General features: G+C 33.9%; 2 protein-coding genes across 3 annotated transcripts; both read left to right on the top strand.

Moving 5' to 3' along the window:
* Positions 1-379: 379 nt before the first annotated feature.
* On the top strand, positions 380-2092 carry LOC110646076 (uncharacterized). 2 transcript variants are annotated; one of them, XM_021799400.2, is made up of 3 exons: positions 380-596; positions 694-842; positions 1766-2092. In XM_021799400.2, the coding sequence occupies exons 1-3, from the start codon at positions 591-593 to the stop codon at positions 1782-1784; spliced, it is 174 nt and encodes a 57-aa protein (XP_021655092.1). In that variant the 5' UTR covers positions 380-590; the 3' UTR covers positions 1785-2092. The 2 variants fall into 2 exon arrangements, with proteins under 2 accessions (XP_021655092.1, XP_021655093.1); XM_021799401.2 differs by having other exon boundaries at positions 383-596; positions 694-846.
* A 1518-nt stretch (positions 2093-3610) lies between these two features.
* On the top strand, positions 3611-15645 carry LOC110646077 (DNA mismatch repair protein MSH4). The gene is made up of 24 exons (XM_058138108.1): positions 3611-3830; positions 4615-4818; positions 4948-4983; positions 5082-5194; positions 6409-6454; positions 7178-7224; positions 7381-7488; positions 7675-7750; positions 8456-8528; positions 8650-8795; positions 8880-8965; positions 10159-10298; positions 10401-10540; positions 10628-10678; positions 11671-11734; positions 12715-12858; positions 12942-13009; positions 13154-13212; positions 13741-13897; positions 14031-14083; positions 14152-14250; positions 14604-14718; positions 14796-14918; positions 15296-15645. The coding sequence occupies exons 1-24, from the start codon at positions 3765-3767 to the stop codon at positions 15458-15460; spliced, it is 2379 nt and encodes a 792-aa protein (XP_057994091.1). The 5' UTR covers positions 3611-3764; the 3' UTR covers positions 15461-15645.
* Position 15646: the final 1 nt, after the last annotated feature.

Below are 15646 nucleotides of genomic sequence, written 5' to 3'. Positions count from 1 at the left end.
TGAAATTAATGATACTAGTAACTCTCATTACTATATAATTTAAATTAATTTCTATATAGATATATTTTAATTTCTTTTTAAATAATAAAAAAATAATTAATCTTGCAGTGAGGATTATATTGAATCTGATAATATATATATATATATATATATATATATATATATTAAATAAAATACGTTAAATAAACACATCTATTTCCCACAATTTTAAGTGAATTTCATATAATCGTAATTATAAAATACGTTATTTTCAAAAAATATACTCACAAATTTATCGTTTAAACCGAGCTTGTTGGTAAAAAAAAATTGTAAAAGAACCCAGAAAATGGTTGTGTCAATGGAAAATTTTCATTAATTAATTTCCACATGGCAAGATATAAGTGGCAAACAGAACTCACAGGACCAATCGCATGGTAGAAAATCTAGAATCCAGATCCTCAGTTCTCACACAGTAGTGTAGAAAACTAGAAATCGCCATTGAAGTGCAAGCAACGGATCTCCCAGTCCTTCGTCTACAATTATTGCAGCTACTCTCTCTCTATCGATCGCTCCAAGCTGCACCAGCCAAAGAAAGAGAACATAAAAGAAAAATGCCTGTAAGTTTTCTTCTCTCTTGTTATCCAACTGTGGATTCAGATCTCATGACCAAAATATTTGAATTGACTTTTCGGTTATGATCTGATGGGGATTCAGTACCGGAGAATCATAGAGGTGGAGCCGCCGAGTCCGTTAAGATATATTATCGGCGCAGCGATAATGATGATTGGAGTGGTCTTACCCGTCGGTTACCTGATGTTTCGTACCAAGCGTGTCCCTGCTTCTTCCTCTTACACCAAACAGACGTAGGTGTGCCTTTGGCTATTTCCTCTCTTTCTTCTAATATAATACTATTTTTCCTTTAATATGTTCTGATTTTCGCTATGAAATCTATGATGCCTGTTCTGTTTCTTTGGATTAGAGTTTCATGTCCTGATTAGTTGTTAAATTACTCGTTAATCATTAGCTAAAGATGGGCATTTTCTCCTTCAGACTTGAACTCTGGTAAGAAGTGGCCAGATGCATTGTCTAATTAGTGGCTAGCTGCACCCGGTGCTCTGTTTAATTCTAAAGGTGGAAGCTGTAATGGTCCGTTTGGCAATTCTAGCTTATTTAGCAGCCCTTAGCTGTTCTATTCTAATAGCTGGCTAACTGTTATACAGTAGCTGTTGTTTTATTAACCGTTATGCTTGGTTTAAATTATACTGTTGTAAAAATAGTGGTGTCATATCTTTTTATAATGGTCAGAACACTTTAAAAATGGTTGCCAATAGAGCCTAAATTTTGGGGAAAACAAAAAAAATGGCCTCACAATGTCTATAGTTTATTGGATTCTAATATAATTTTAGGTCCCAATTTTTTTGCATTTTATATTGCATTCTTTATACAGCTAATGCAAACTTCAACCCAAATTTCTCTTCTTCTTTTTAATGAAAATCTGTCACTTATAACTACTGGTTGGGATAATTCTGTAGTTCCATTAATGGAATCACATAATCATGCTTAGAAATTTGGATGTCTTTGTAGTTGCCAGAGATGTGGGAAAAGGAAGGGAAAATCTAGTATTTACTTATTTTACAGAAGATTAATGACAAAACCGTAACTTCTTCTTTGCTGGGTTTGAGGGAATGTGAAAGTTTTTATTGTGATTGTTATTGTTATCATTATTATTATTTAAAAAAAAAAAAAATCCAGGCAACTAATGTTGGATGGTTTTTGACCTTCTCAGGAACAAAGTTTTGATATAGAGGATTGGGCAAGAGACACTTCGATTGGATACAATTCTTAGCCGATTGAGTTTGAAGCAAATGCAAAAACAATGTGGTCTTGACTGATGTGAAAATATAAATGTAAATGCGCTGAAACTGCAATTTTGTTATATTTGCTGTTGGATTTCTAATTTGAGTTTATAAATATGTGGTTTGATTTAAAACTGAAATTTTGTTTTAGCTGGGAATTCTAATTCAAGTTCGTAACATGTAATGTGTGGTTTGATTGGATAATTTGATCTTTAGTTTTGATCAAATGGAGGATCTATTCTGATATTCATTGTGAATCTGCTTTCGTTTGTTGATATTAATTTTTGTTAGTCGTGATTTTCCGGCCATTTTGGTTTTGATTACTTTTGATAATTCTCTTATCATCTGTATGAGGATACTAGAATAGCACTCTATGTTTCTCTTCCTTCTATTGGTGGGAAGATTTCGAGTGGCTGTCAACAAGGGCAATGGTCACTTAGCATGGTGCAACTGCAACATGCACTCTGGCAAGAATGTCTAGTGGACTATCATCAGGAACGCAGACTGTCTATATTCTACCAGGGACCTGTCTATATTCTACCAGGGACCTTTCTAGATGATTGATTCCCTTGTGATAGGCAAGCTGCCTTACATTTTTTCTTTATCCCTCCTCCTTGGTCTCCTTGTACTAGCATATTCATTTTTCCTATTTTAATGATTATTTTGAAAGCATTTTGTTAGTCATTTTCAGATTCTCATTGTTATACCACTTCCATAGTTAAAGTACAGAAAACAAACATCCCAATAGAACCTTAGTAACCAGTAGATCCTCAGGGGTGGTTGGTAGGAGGAGGTTAATAAGGAGTGATCATGCCCTTATAACTTTTAATCCCTTAGTAATGTTGTTTTGATATTATAAAATAATAGATTAAGTTTTGGGGGTTAAATGTTAAGTTTGGACATTAAGTTAACAAAACTTAAATTTTTTTTATCGATCTCTTATCAAATACGGTCAAGTGTTACACCTTAACAATTTTTTTTTTTTTGAAATTTTCAGGAGTAACTTATTATACCATGATAGAATAAAGGAGCCGTAAGTATAATCAAAGAACCAAGAGAATAGTGAACCCCATACCATAAATTAAAAAAAAAAATGCTTTTTTTAACTAAATGCAAAGCAACTTGAGTAACTTGTATACATATTGTGTCCCATATATTTTGGTTTATAAATTTATAATAAATCAAGTTTGGAGAAGAAAATTATGCAGCACAAGGGCACTTAATTCAACCGATGAGTGTATGCGATAATAGCCGCCAGGCTTCAATTATATTGCACAATAGTAAAGGCATATGATATTCCTTGTGGAATGTGCTGACAATTTGCAAACTATAATTTAATAATATATAATTTAACATAAATGTATGAAAAATATATTTTTAATTACCAAACAATGGAAAATCTGTTTTCATCCCGTTTCAACCCAATTCCTAACAGAGCAGGGACCGAGACAGTGAAAATGTGAAATCCAATCACGCTCTGCCGCCATTCCAAGCTAATGAAAAATTAAGGTGGTGCTTAAACATTTGATAACAGAACTGGAGAAATTATTAAGTGATTATGGAATATGTGTTCTTTTTCTTATATGTATATAAGATTCATCCATTACATCTTAAAAGATAATTGTAAATTTTATAAATATAAATTGTATTATATTTTAGTGCAATGTGAGATATTTGGTAAATTTTTCATGAAAGTGGATTTGTTAGTTTTTTCTGTTAAGGAAGTAACTGGACAGTGAACAACTTTATGCAGACCATTATGGCCCTAATCCCATTAATCAAACTCCCGCCAATCCTGGTGCGCATTTTAAGCAGACTACGCACCTCGCTCAAAGTAAAACTGTGAAAATGCAACTCCTAGTCTCCTATAAATGAATCACGAGTTGGCGCGCATTTGCAAGATTTTTCAATCCTTTTCGCCGAAGCAAAATGGAAGACGATGGAGGAGAGAGATCAAGCATCGTGATTGGCCTAATAGAAAACAGGGCCAAAGAGGTACTCTCTTTCCTTTCGGTTTCCGGGAAAATGCTAGAAAGTAAAGGAAAAATCTGTAAAATATGTGTTTTGATTGGGAATCTTACCGTTTTGGCTTACGTTTGAATTGACATATTAAAATGTAAACATCTGCTTTATCTCATCTCCTTAATTTTTCCTCTATCTATGGTTATTCTTACTATTTGAATTCTCGAATTGCATTTTGAATCTTAAATGTGGATGCGCTTAAGATGCTTATTTATAGGCATAATTCTACTGTATTTTCATATTATTTAAGTTATTACATATTTTTTTTCGTGATGGTGCAGCTTTTAGGCTCGGAAATGAGTTTTTCATATTTAGTCAAGGACTTGCAAATTGTTTTCTTTCTTTTATTTTCTTTTTCTTTTTTTTTTTTTTTGAAAATGCTTTATAGTTTTCTTATTTTGCTACATAAACGAATTTCAGGAGTATTTCAATTTTCAATATCTAGTGCTGATTTGCTACAAATAATAATAGAAATAAAGTTCTCTCTTTACTAATTTAAAGAAAATAATTCACTCATGAGCCAAGAAGAAGGATCCGGTTGGTACACAATTTTTGGATTCTAAAACAAAGAGTAGTGTTTAAAAGATTTAGCTATGCATAAGCAATTCTGATCGTTATATAACATAGAATTTGAAGTTATTGAACTCTTAAAAGAATCTGAATATCTTTAGTAGACCTGGTTTGATATAAATAGGTTTTGCAAGCTGAAGTTGTGGATGCTTTATATTCAATGGAGTTGATTTCGTCCAACTTACAGGTGGGAATGGCTGCTTTTGACTTGAGGTCAGCATCACTGCATCTTTCTCAATATATTGAAACTAGCAGCTCCTATCAGAATACAAAAACTTTGTTGCAATTCTATGATCCTATGGTGATTATCGCTCCTCCAAACAAAGTGGCTCCTGATGGAATGGTTGGAGTTTCTGAACTAGTGGATCGATTTTATGCTTTTGTCAAGAAGGTGATGTCCTTAAGGAATTGGAATTCTGGGTTGGCATTTGTCTCTATTTGTGTATGCATGCATACCTTAAACACATGCTTTGTTTGTAAGTATTTCCCTACCAAGTTTACCATTGCTAACTTTTTGTAGGTTGTGATGGCCCGTGGTTGCTTTGATGATACGAAGGTTGTACCAAAAACTTCAATTTTTCACTGATGTTTTATTTCTAGGTGCTGACACGTAAATCTCTTTGGTGGTAATGCCTTTTCTGTTACTCATTCCAGGGTGCTGTACTGATTAGAGATTTAGCAGCCAAGGAACCTTCAGCACTTGGCCTGGATACTTACTACAAGCAATATTATCTCTGCCTGGCTGCTGCTGCAGCTACAATAAAGTGGTATTCGCAGAAGTTAGCTTTCAGCATATTTGCAGTAATTAAAATTTTAATTTTGAATGTAGTTCATTTAGTTTGTTCATCATTAGTTGGGCCAGAGACTCAAGTTAGAAACAAATTGCATTTGAATCTAGAGGCACAGCTAAAGTGCTCATTAAAAATGTTCTGAATAGTTCTCAGGAGTTATTATATCGGAAGAAATATTTTTCATTTTAGAAGTAAGTTCACGTTGGGAAACTAAACATACTTCAATATGTCATACCTTATGCAGGTCACCGTGTTTATTTGTGCAGCTGCATTTTGTCTCTTGAATATATGTCACTTTGGTTCACCTAGTCCAGGAGACTTGGCATAACCTAATTGAAAAAGCAATCTCATGATAGATGTATTTTTAATTGAACATATGCAGATCACATGCTTAATCATTTGACTGCCATAAAAATGATGAATTTACAGGGTTAGAATGGTTAGTTCTCTAAGTATAATTATCAAAGCTTGAAAAAATTGATTAATGCTATTTTTCAGCATTATTTCATATTTGTTAGACATAGGCGCTCAGGTATATTTTAATAGTGCATATTAGAAACTAGATATTGTAATAGGAAAAGGTGCACAAACTACAAACTTGAGGTGAACCTTTATAAATATACTTGAATTAGAATATTGCCTATTGTCATGTCTTTGTTGTTTCAGAATGCTCAGCTGTAATGATGTAATGTTCTTGTTGGTACAGGTGAGGGAGAAAAACAAACCGAAAAATTCTAAATTCCATTTGGTTTTGAATCTGTGTGAACCTGAAAGTGAATGGAAAATCAATTTTCAGATTCGAGGGTTAAATATGTATCATATCTAATGGGAAACAAGAAATCATCTAATGCTGCATATCTGCTTCTGAAAATCATTTCCTGTACATAGTGCAGACATGTGACATTGCAGTAAGCAGAGGCAAAATTCACATTGTGGATGATTATTGTACTCGAAAGTCAAGGATCATAAAATCCTTGATTGTCCTTTATGGTTTCCTTAAAAAGTTATGAAGTCATATGGCTGTTTCCATATTTCTTTTAACCTTTTTCATCTTTAAGTATCCTTACAATAATCATACATTTATAATTTATGTTTTCTTGAAGTTTGTGAAGACTAACTTGCTTACGATTATTTATTTATTTATTTACTATTTGATTCTAAAGCAGAAGTTCCAACTGTGTCGTACACAGGACAGAAGCTGAGAGAGGGGTCATTGTTACAAGCCATTCATTGTTGGTATGTACTCGGTAATTTTTGTGCTTTTGGCAGCCAGTTGAAAAATTAATAGATGCTTTGGTTGCTCTATCACCGCGATTTGCCTATGTTGATATAATGCTTATGTGATCAAATCTCAGATATGTAGATTGCCCATCAGCCTAGGCAAAGTGAAACCGTTAAGAAATATTAACTTTTTTTTCCTCAACCTTATAGATCTTCAATATCATATTGCTTTTTTGTGTTTGATAAACTTTTGCATACCTATTTTTATGTAGTTAAGCATGCTCGTGATGGATCTATAATCCAGTAACACCCATTTTTGAGCATATTTACATAATGATGGAATTAATAATAGCCAACTTATGCCATGGTATTCTGGATATTGTGTCAACTAACTGATACATGGAAGTCAGATCTGACCAATATTACTTCAAGCCAATCTTGCGTTCAGTTATCGTTAATCTCAAATATAGTCAGTCCTTCCAAGATAAACTGTGGTAATTTCACTAAAAAAAATAACGTGCAAACCTTAAATTGGTGGTGCAAATAGTCCAAACAATTTTGAAATCCTTCCTTATGATTAACAATTGGTGTAGTTCTTTCAAGATTTTGTTAGACATGTAAGCTAAACGGACATATAACTTCATTTATTCTTCTCTATAGATCTTCACCCCCATGTATGCTTACAATTTACGTAGCAAAGGCTTCTGACTTTTAGTTGTGGAACTCTTGCTATTCCAGGTAACTTTTAATGGATCATTTGACCACATGAACATTGATGCGACTAGGTAAGCTCTCTTTTCCCCCCACCCCAAAAGGCTAATTTCCAATGTATTATTGGTCATGTTTTGGTGACGATACTTTCAATTTGTTTGAAAATTGTGTTTTGTTTAGGAAATTTGTAGTAGAAACCTAAGCCATAGTACTCTAAAATTTTATCGCAGTGTTCAGAATTTGGAAATCATTGAGCCACTTCATTCTCCCCTTTGGGGCGCAACCAACAAGAAAAGAAGTCTGTTCCATATGCTTAAGACGACAAAAACCATAGGAGGGTATGAATAATCATATAACTCGGTGGATCCACCACGCAATAGCATAAATTGGAGCTTAAATATGGGAGCAAAAGTTGGACCCTTCATAGTATTCAGATGTTTTACATTTTTTTATTGGTTAATTTTCATTTCCTCCTATAAGAATTTAGAATGTGATGTTGAGTTGGAATTTTTTTTTTTCCTCAGGGCTAGGCTTCTACGTGCCAATCTGTTGCAGCCTTTAAAAGATATGGAAACTATCAATACTCGTCTGGATTGCCTGGTTAGTGCTGGATTTGGCTGTCTCAGATTTCTAGATTCTAGAATGGAGCTAAGGCAGAATTTTACCTTTCGATAAGATGCACCTTCTCTAGAAGCATTTACAGTTTCATCACAATAGCCGTAAGCATTATCTTTTTTTAAGTCTATAATATACTTCACAGAGTGAGAAACCACAGAGGAAGGGGTCATGGTAATCGTCATCAAAGAATTAACAAGAAATATAAGAAGAAGAAGAAGAAGAAGAAGAAGAAGAAGAAGAAGAAGAAGAAGAAGAAGGGAATATAAGGGAGAGAGAGAGCCAAAAAACATGTGTATTTCGCTTTACTATAATTTAAGTTTGTTCATGAAATTAGTTAATTTAGAAAGCAGATCTTTAACCTTGTGTATGTATATTGAAGAGATGGTTAAATCATAAACCAAAGTTGCATCAAAGTTTGATATTTAAGTTCAGGCCACAAATTCATAGGTTTCATGATGCCAATCTTGGTTGAATTCTTTTCTTTGGTTGTACAAATTATTTCAAACATTTCCAGCAAGATTCCTGAAATAAATTTATTGTTAATATTTAATTTGGTAAAAGATGAGATCATCTCATGCTTGCAATTTAAATTTGGTTCATGCTTTATTTCATTGAATTGCATAGAGGGACATCTTGCTGTACCTCTTAGCCTTATCTTATAAGGAATTTCTTTTCATTTGATTTCAGGATGAACTGATGAGCAATGAACAACTTTTTTTTGGACTCTCTCAGGTTCTGCGTAAGTTTCCAAAAGAGACTGGTAAGTGAAGAGCTAAAAAAGAAGTAGATCCCAAATCCCATATTGGGGGGGAAATTTTCTGGAAGTTCAAGTCTATTTGATTTAATAGCTAACATCAATCTTGTTCATGCTCTTCATTCAGATAGAGTTCTTTGTCATTTCTGCTTCAAGCCAAAGAAAGTTACGAATGAGGTCTTAGGTACTGATAATGCTAGAAGGAGCCAAGTGTTGATATCAAGTATTATTCTTCTTAAAACTGCTTTAGATGCCTTGCCTTTACTCTCAAAGGTGCATTTTTTATCTTTTGCAAGCTCCGTATGATTTTCCCCAAACTCAATATGTTTTCAAGTAATGGTGTTTTAAGAATTTCAGGTGCTTAAAGATGCAAAAAGTTTTCTTCTTGCAAATATTTACAAGACGGTATGTGAAAATGAGAAATATGCTTCCATCAGAAAGAGGTATATCTCAGTGCTTATTGCTGAATTGTGTATCAATGCTTCCTTAGATATAGCTAGTGTTTAAGCAATTCTAGAAGTTGAAGTATTGAGTTTCTTGATTCTCGTTGGTCAAATATTTTCAACTAGAATATGGATTTTTTTTTTTTTCAAAAAAAGGACATATTATGGCCAAAATATCCCATGTCTAAGCTGAAATGAAATGTAGGTCTACTGTCATTTAGCCCATTCAATTGTTTAACGCTTCGGAATAGTGTATATTTGTTAGAACAAAAATAAATGCAGAAAAATAAAGAACATTTTTATTGAATAGAAATAAACAATCCGTACAACTCATTTTATTCAAAGACTATTAAATGTGCTATTTATATAGCAAAAGTCTAACTAAATAAAATAAAATCCCACATAAATCTCAACACTTAGTCAAGATTATATCATTATTTTAAAAATTGAAATGCAACAACCTTAAAAACTATTATTCCTAAAATCTTGAAGGATATTATGAAGACTAAATCAATCCTGTTTGAATTAAGTTCTAACAATATTGGCATTTACATGGTAATCTTGTTCTTGTAAATAAAATTCAATAGTAAAGAAATTTAGCTCTTTTTTTAATGCAATAATAAAGTGCATGAACATCCTCACTTTATGGCTACACTGTAGACGGGTGAGGGGTGTTACCGTGCATCTCCTTATAATGATGACTATGCTCTGGTTTGTTCATGATTGACTGCCAATTCTCATAGGGAGAACTTTCCACTGTCTATCCTATTCAATTTGGTTGTTTATGCTCCTGGCCTCATGGGGCCTGCATCCTATGCTCTATATATGCATTCAGAGAGTAAAATGGACCTATATGGTGGGAAATAAAAGGAAATGATAATAGGGTTGTGGAGATTTAGATAATAGTGATGTAATTGAAGTCTTACACAATGGAGAGTTCTCTCTATTTATTCAGTTTGTGATTGAAAGACTATTATTTGACATTGATGTAGTTTAGATGGAATTTAATTTACACCTTAGAAATACTTTTAGGGGAAATCTTCTTGTTGTAGGGCTATTATGAGCAACAAAATATGATGTCAATGATGCACCATCCTGTTTACCTTGCGCTCACATCCAATCTTATTAAAATTAACTATGGTATAGTTCACTCATTTCCTGAAAATGTTCTTCCTTTTTATTCCTCCCTTAAGAATTGGTGAGGTGATAGAAGAAGATGTGCTTCATGCAAGGGTTCCTTTTGTTGCCCGAACACAGCAGTGTTTTGCTGTCAAGGCTGGAATTGACGGACTTTTGGATATTGCACGGAGAACATTTTGTGATACTAGTGAAGGTTTCTACTTTCTACCATCCTTTTCCGCTTTTTCTTTTGAAATTTATTTTTGTGTCTGTTGATATTCTTTTTGTTTTTGTCATTACCTTTTCAAATATGCAGCTATACATAATCTTGCAAACAAATACCGTGAAGAATTCAAGCTGCCAAACCTAAAACTTCCTTTCAATAATAGACAAGGCTTTTACTTTAGCATTCCACTGAAGGACATCCAGGGAAAGCTCCCAAGCAAGTTCATTCAGGTTGCAAATAACATCCTTTCTCTACTTATTTATAATGAAAATGTCCTCAGTAGTTGTTAATTCATATGCCTGTGGAACATGAATCAGGTCCTGAAACATGGAAACAATGTACATTGCTCTACTTTGGAACTTGCTTCTGTGAGTATCATCTTCATTTGGAGTTAATTTCAATCTGACTTGGCATGAAATTTACTAATTCTACATTTATAAGAGGTGGTGATAGTACTTATTTCATTTGACATCAACTTAATATACTGCATATTGAATTGGGTCTGCATATGTACTGCCTCTTACTGTTGATGGAATGAACTTAGATCACAAGCTGCTCTTTGACTGGCTTATTGATGACCCACATATTACTAATTAATTTTATGCTTATTTGCCATTATTCCATTTGATATCAACTTAATATACTGCAAATTGAATTGGGTCTGCATGTATACTGCCTCTTCCTGTTGATGGAATGAACTTAGATCACAAGCTGCTCTTTGACTGGCTTATTGATGACCCAAGTATTTCTAATTAATTTTATGCTCATTTGCCATTATCTTAGGATGGCTGATGGCGTAACATGTTTTGGTGTACAAAAATAACTGGTGTGAAAATAATGCAAATATATAATTGAGTCCAAGAAACCAAATTCTTTCTGACTGTTTAATCTTAGATGAACATCTAGTGCTGCAATTTTATTGAGATCAGTTTGGAAGTTACCATGGTGAAATTGGGTATATATATATATATATATGTATGATAATCTCCAGCTTGTAACTAGATTCTTATTTTGTAAATATATAAATAAATACAAATCTTAATATTGGTTGACGTCCATGTTGTATAGTTGGTTCATTGCTTGTTTCTTCTCAAACTATTCATTCTTACCTTTCCCCTGCTAGAAGTTAGAACAACAATCATGAATTAAACTTTAAAATCAATGTTGTTAATAAGCATGATTGTAAAGTTATGGTAAAGATTGATATGCTATCGCATGATTGTAATGTGCCTGTTTTCATCATTTGTTCATATTTCTGACTGGATGTAAATACCCTTATTGTTAGTTGTACATTCAATTAAACTGGCTGTATCCTGGGAAAATTTTCATCATTTTGAGATCCATTGCGTTAAACGTGCAGCTGAATGTCAGGAATAAGTCGGCAGCTGAAGAGTGCTATATAAGAACAGAAGTTTGCCTTGAAGGTTGTAACAGATAGACTATGATAATTTTGGTACATTTGGGTGTTATAAACTTCAAATGCATGCTTATCCTTTCTTCATCTTTGGATACAACATTATATATCCCTCTGGTTTTATTAAATTCCTTAATTTCTTTAACACAATTGACCACTTGAAACTTGCTTTCTTGATATTAAGTAACAATAAGTTAGCATATGGAAGGTCACTTGCTGGATAGATCTAATTTAGTTTAATTGATAGGAAAACATTTTGTAACTACTCTTGGCTGTCTTGTGATCATTTATATTTCTGGAGTTCAAAAAGGGAAGGGAAACTTTAGGCCTTGACTAGTGGTTGGAGGTGGAACTAAGATAGTTTGTGACTATTGTTTTTAACAGGGTTTATCAATTTGCAATGATACAAGGTTCTCTTCTTAATTAGGCTTAATTATAGTTTTTTATGAATATTCTGTCTTTGAACTATTAAAAAACCCTTTTTCACAAATTTCTAGTAAATTTTACAATTTTAAAATTTTGTAATCTCATGTTTAGGAAAATAAAAATAAAAATTACTACAGTATGTTGCATTTCACAGGGAGTCTAGTGCCTCATGCACCTAGACATGGCCTGTTACAGGTTTGAAGCAGAACAAATCAAATCCAAATTTGACTAGAACCTTCTTGAACCAGATCGGATCGATTTTTGACCGGTTTGGTCTGGTTTAGAGTCAAAACTGGATGTTCACTTTTTTTAAAAATTTTAACTGTCGAATTATCAAACCGGATGAATTGAATCAGAACTGAGGGGTACCCTTCAGTCTGATCTTAGGTCCCCAGCCCTTGGGACCAAAACCACCGGTCTGCTCAGGCTTACATGCACCTACACTAACAATTATTCAACTGATAATTGGGTAATTGTTTGGACAATTTTTCTAGGCATTATATACAGTCATTATGCTTGCCAAATAGTCTTTTAAATCATTTCTGTGGCCACTTTATTTTTCAGCTCTATTAGATGCTATAAGAGAGCATGTCTCCACGCTTGCCCTGCTTGCAGAGGTTCTATGCCTTCTGGATATGATTGTTAATTCATTTGCTCATGTAATATCAACTAAGCTTGTTGATCGATATTCTAGACCAGAATTCACAAGTACGCAATTTTCCTGTTCTTTAGAATACACCTTGTGATTTCCTTATGTGATTAGGCATGTCTGATAAGTTGCTGTACCATAGATAATGGTCCATTCGCAATTGAAGCTGGAAGACATCCTGTCCTGGAAAGTATTCACAATGACTTTGTTGTAAGTAACTTTATCTTTGGGGCATTTTGTTGCTTTTGCGGTTTTGCCTGTTCTTTCTTATGTAGAACTGTGCAGTCAATTATTTTGCTGATTTATTGCTTCATGGTCTGGAAAGTGATTAACATGTAACAACTCATTTTGCAGCCCAACAATCTCTTTATTTCAGAAGCGTCAAACATGGTCATTGTCATGGGCCCGAACATGTGAGTAATGCTGCCATTTGAAGTTGCTTCTGGACTGGATATGAAGTCCTTTTATGCACTGTAACACTTGTAACACTTCTTCTGAACATGTATTTGATGGTCTTTTGAATAAAATGAACATAAGTTTGATCCCTTTCCAAATTTTTGTTATTATTGTTATTTTTATTTTAAATATCCCCTGTTAAATTCAGAGCATGAAAAGCGGAAAAATACCCTAGTAGAAACGACCTGGATAATCTGTTCTTCAAATGATACCGTGCACACGGTAATTTTGTGTGCCCTTCAAATTGTTGAGTTTTTGAAGTGAAACAATAAAAGTAATGAGAATAGTTCTGAGATATCCATTATTGGCAATGGTCTCATTGAAGTATCCTAAAAGATTTTGCGGCAGAAATGCTAGCATTTCTTTTTTGGTCCATTTGGTGGCCCATTGCACCATCTTTAGCCACAGAATAGGGACCATCTCATAATTTTGATGGTATTAGGCATATTTTTCGCTTGAGTTTAGCTATTCATGATTTCATGCAGGAGTGGAAAGAGCACTTATCTTCAACAAGTTTGTCTTATTGTTATTCTGGCTCATATCGGTTGTTATGTTCCTGCTCGCTTCTCAACCATAAGGGTAGTTGATCGTATATTTACAAGGATGGGTTCTGTGGATAATCTTGAATCAAACTCCAGTACGGTACAATTTCTAGACTTAAGTCTTGAAAATGGTTAGCCCTTTTGTATTTTTGAAAAATACATTCTACAATTGAAATACAGTTTTGATTGTAGGAAACCATGTCATGCTGTTGTTTTTACTTTGGGTGCTACAGTTTATGACAGAGATGAAGGAGACAGCTTTTGTCATGCAAAATCTGTCCCAGAGGTGACATATCATCTGCTCTTACCAACAGAAATGTGAAATATATATTCACAACTTTACTTTGTTAATAGAAGCCTGATAATTATGGATGAGCTTGGGAGAGCTACTTCTTCTTCTGATGGATTTGCAATTGCCTGGAGCTGCTGTGAGCATCTGCTATCACTCAAAGCGTAATCACTTCTCACATTCTATCGTTATCACGCCTATATATGAACACTGTTTAGTTGATATCTAGTCAGCATGCTACTGCTATGTAATAGCGGTGAAGAAGTGGCTAATTCCTGATTATTTTATGACATATGATACCTGTGTTGAATTTTACAATAAATGCTAATTGTAATATCATGAATTAGCATCTTATTATTTTTCTACCTGACCAACATCTTAATAGACATTAATTATTTCTTTTTCTTTTCTAAGTATGATTTTCTACTTGATTCTTAGGCTGCAACCTTCGGCGCATGTATGAAGACATGACAAAATTTTGCTTGCAGGAATTTGCTTACTTCTTCGATCTTTTCAGGTATACAATATTTGCTACTCATATGGAGAACCTATCAGAACTAGCAACCATCTACCCAAGGGTCAAGCTTCTTCACTTTGATGTTGCCATTAAAAACAACCGTTTAGATTTCAAGGTAGTATTTCTAATTATGCACTACCCTAAACTTGATCTTTGGCTGATGTTTATTGATTGAAACTTTGATTCACTTAGTTTCAACTCAAGGATGGACCAAGACATGTACCACATTATGGCCTTCTGTTGGCAGAAGTGGCTGGCTTACCAAGTTCAGTGATTGAAACGGCTAGAAGCATCACGTCAAAGATCAAAGAAAAGGTCATTTCTGTTAAGCAGTCAATATGGGTTCATGCTTAATGTTAGTTAAAAGGTCACAAAACTTGATTCATGATCTTTGTTTAAGCATCTTAGCTCATTATAGAAGTAGGAAATCACAGCTTCAGATTCATACGCAACGGACATCAACACGACTGTCAAGCTTTTGTTCTCCCATAGGTTTTCACAGAAGGGTTTTGATGCCCTGAGCTTTTAGGAAGCTTCTTCTCTATTCAGGCATAGATAGTGCTCAGTTTCATCATCTACATGTCTATTGTGCAGCTAACCGTGCATTTCCTGTTTTCATCACTTTCCTGAATGAATAAATCTGGCAATATGTAACTTGACAGATGATAATTTGGCATTTTGAATTTTTCCAGGAAATAAAGCAGATGGAAGTAAACTGCCAACTGTATCATCAACTGCAGATGCTGTATCGTGTTGCCCAACGATTGATATGCTTAAAGTATTCCAGCCAAGATGAAGAATCTATTCGGCAAGCATTACATAATCTCAAGGAGAACTACATGAACGGAATGCTCTGAAGGTTGGTATTACCACTAGACTACCAAATGGCACAGAGATGAATATCTGAAAAGTAATCTCAACGCTTCTCAATCATTTTCGTTTGAGTGGTTAGCGCTTACCATCATTTGTAAACCATGATGAACGTGTACAATCCAATGAGCAGCAATAAGAAGTCAAGGAAACGATCTTAAAGTTGAAGCAAC

The sequence above is a fragment of the Hevea brasiliensis genome, chromosome 16 (genome assembly GCF_030052815.1).
Source record: "Hevea brasiliensis isolate MT/VB/25A 57/8 chromosome 16, ASM3005281v1, whole genome shotgun sequence".
NCBI lineage: Eukaryota > Viridiplantae > Streptophyta > Magnoliopsida > Malpighiales > Euphorbiaceae > Hevea > Hevea brasiliensis.
Note: the sequence above shows the minus strand (reverse complement) of the source record. Positions and strands in the feature narration are given on the sequence as shown.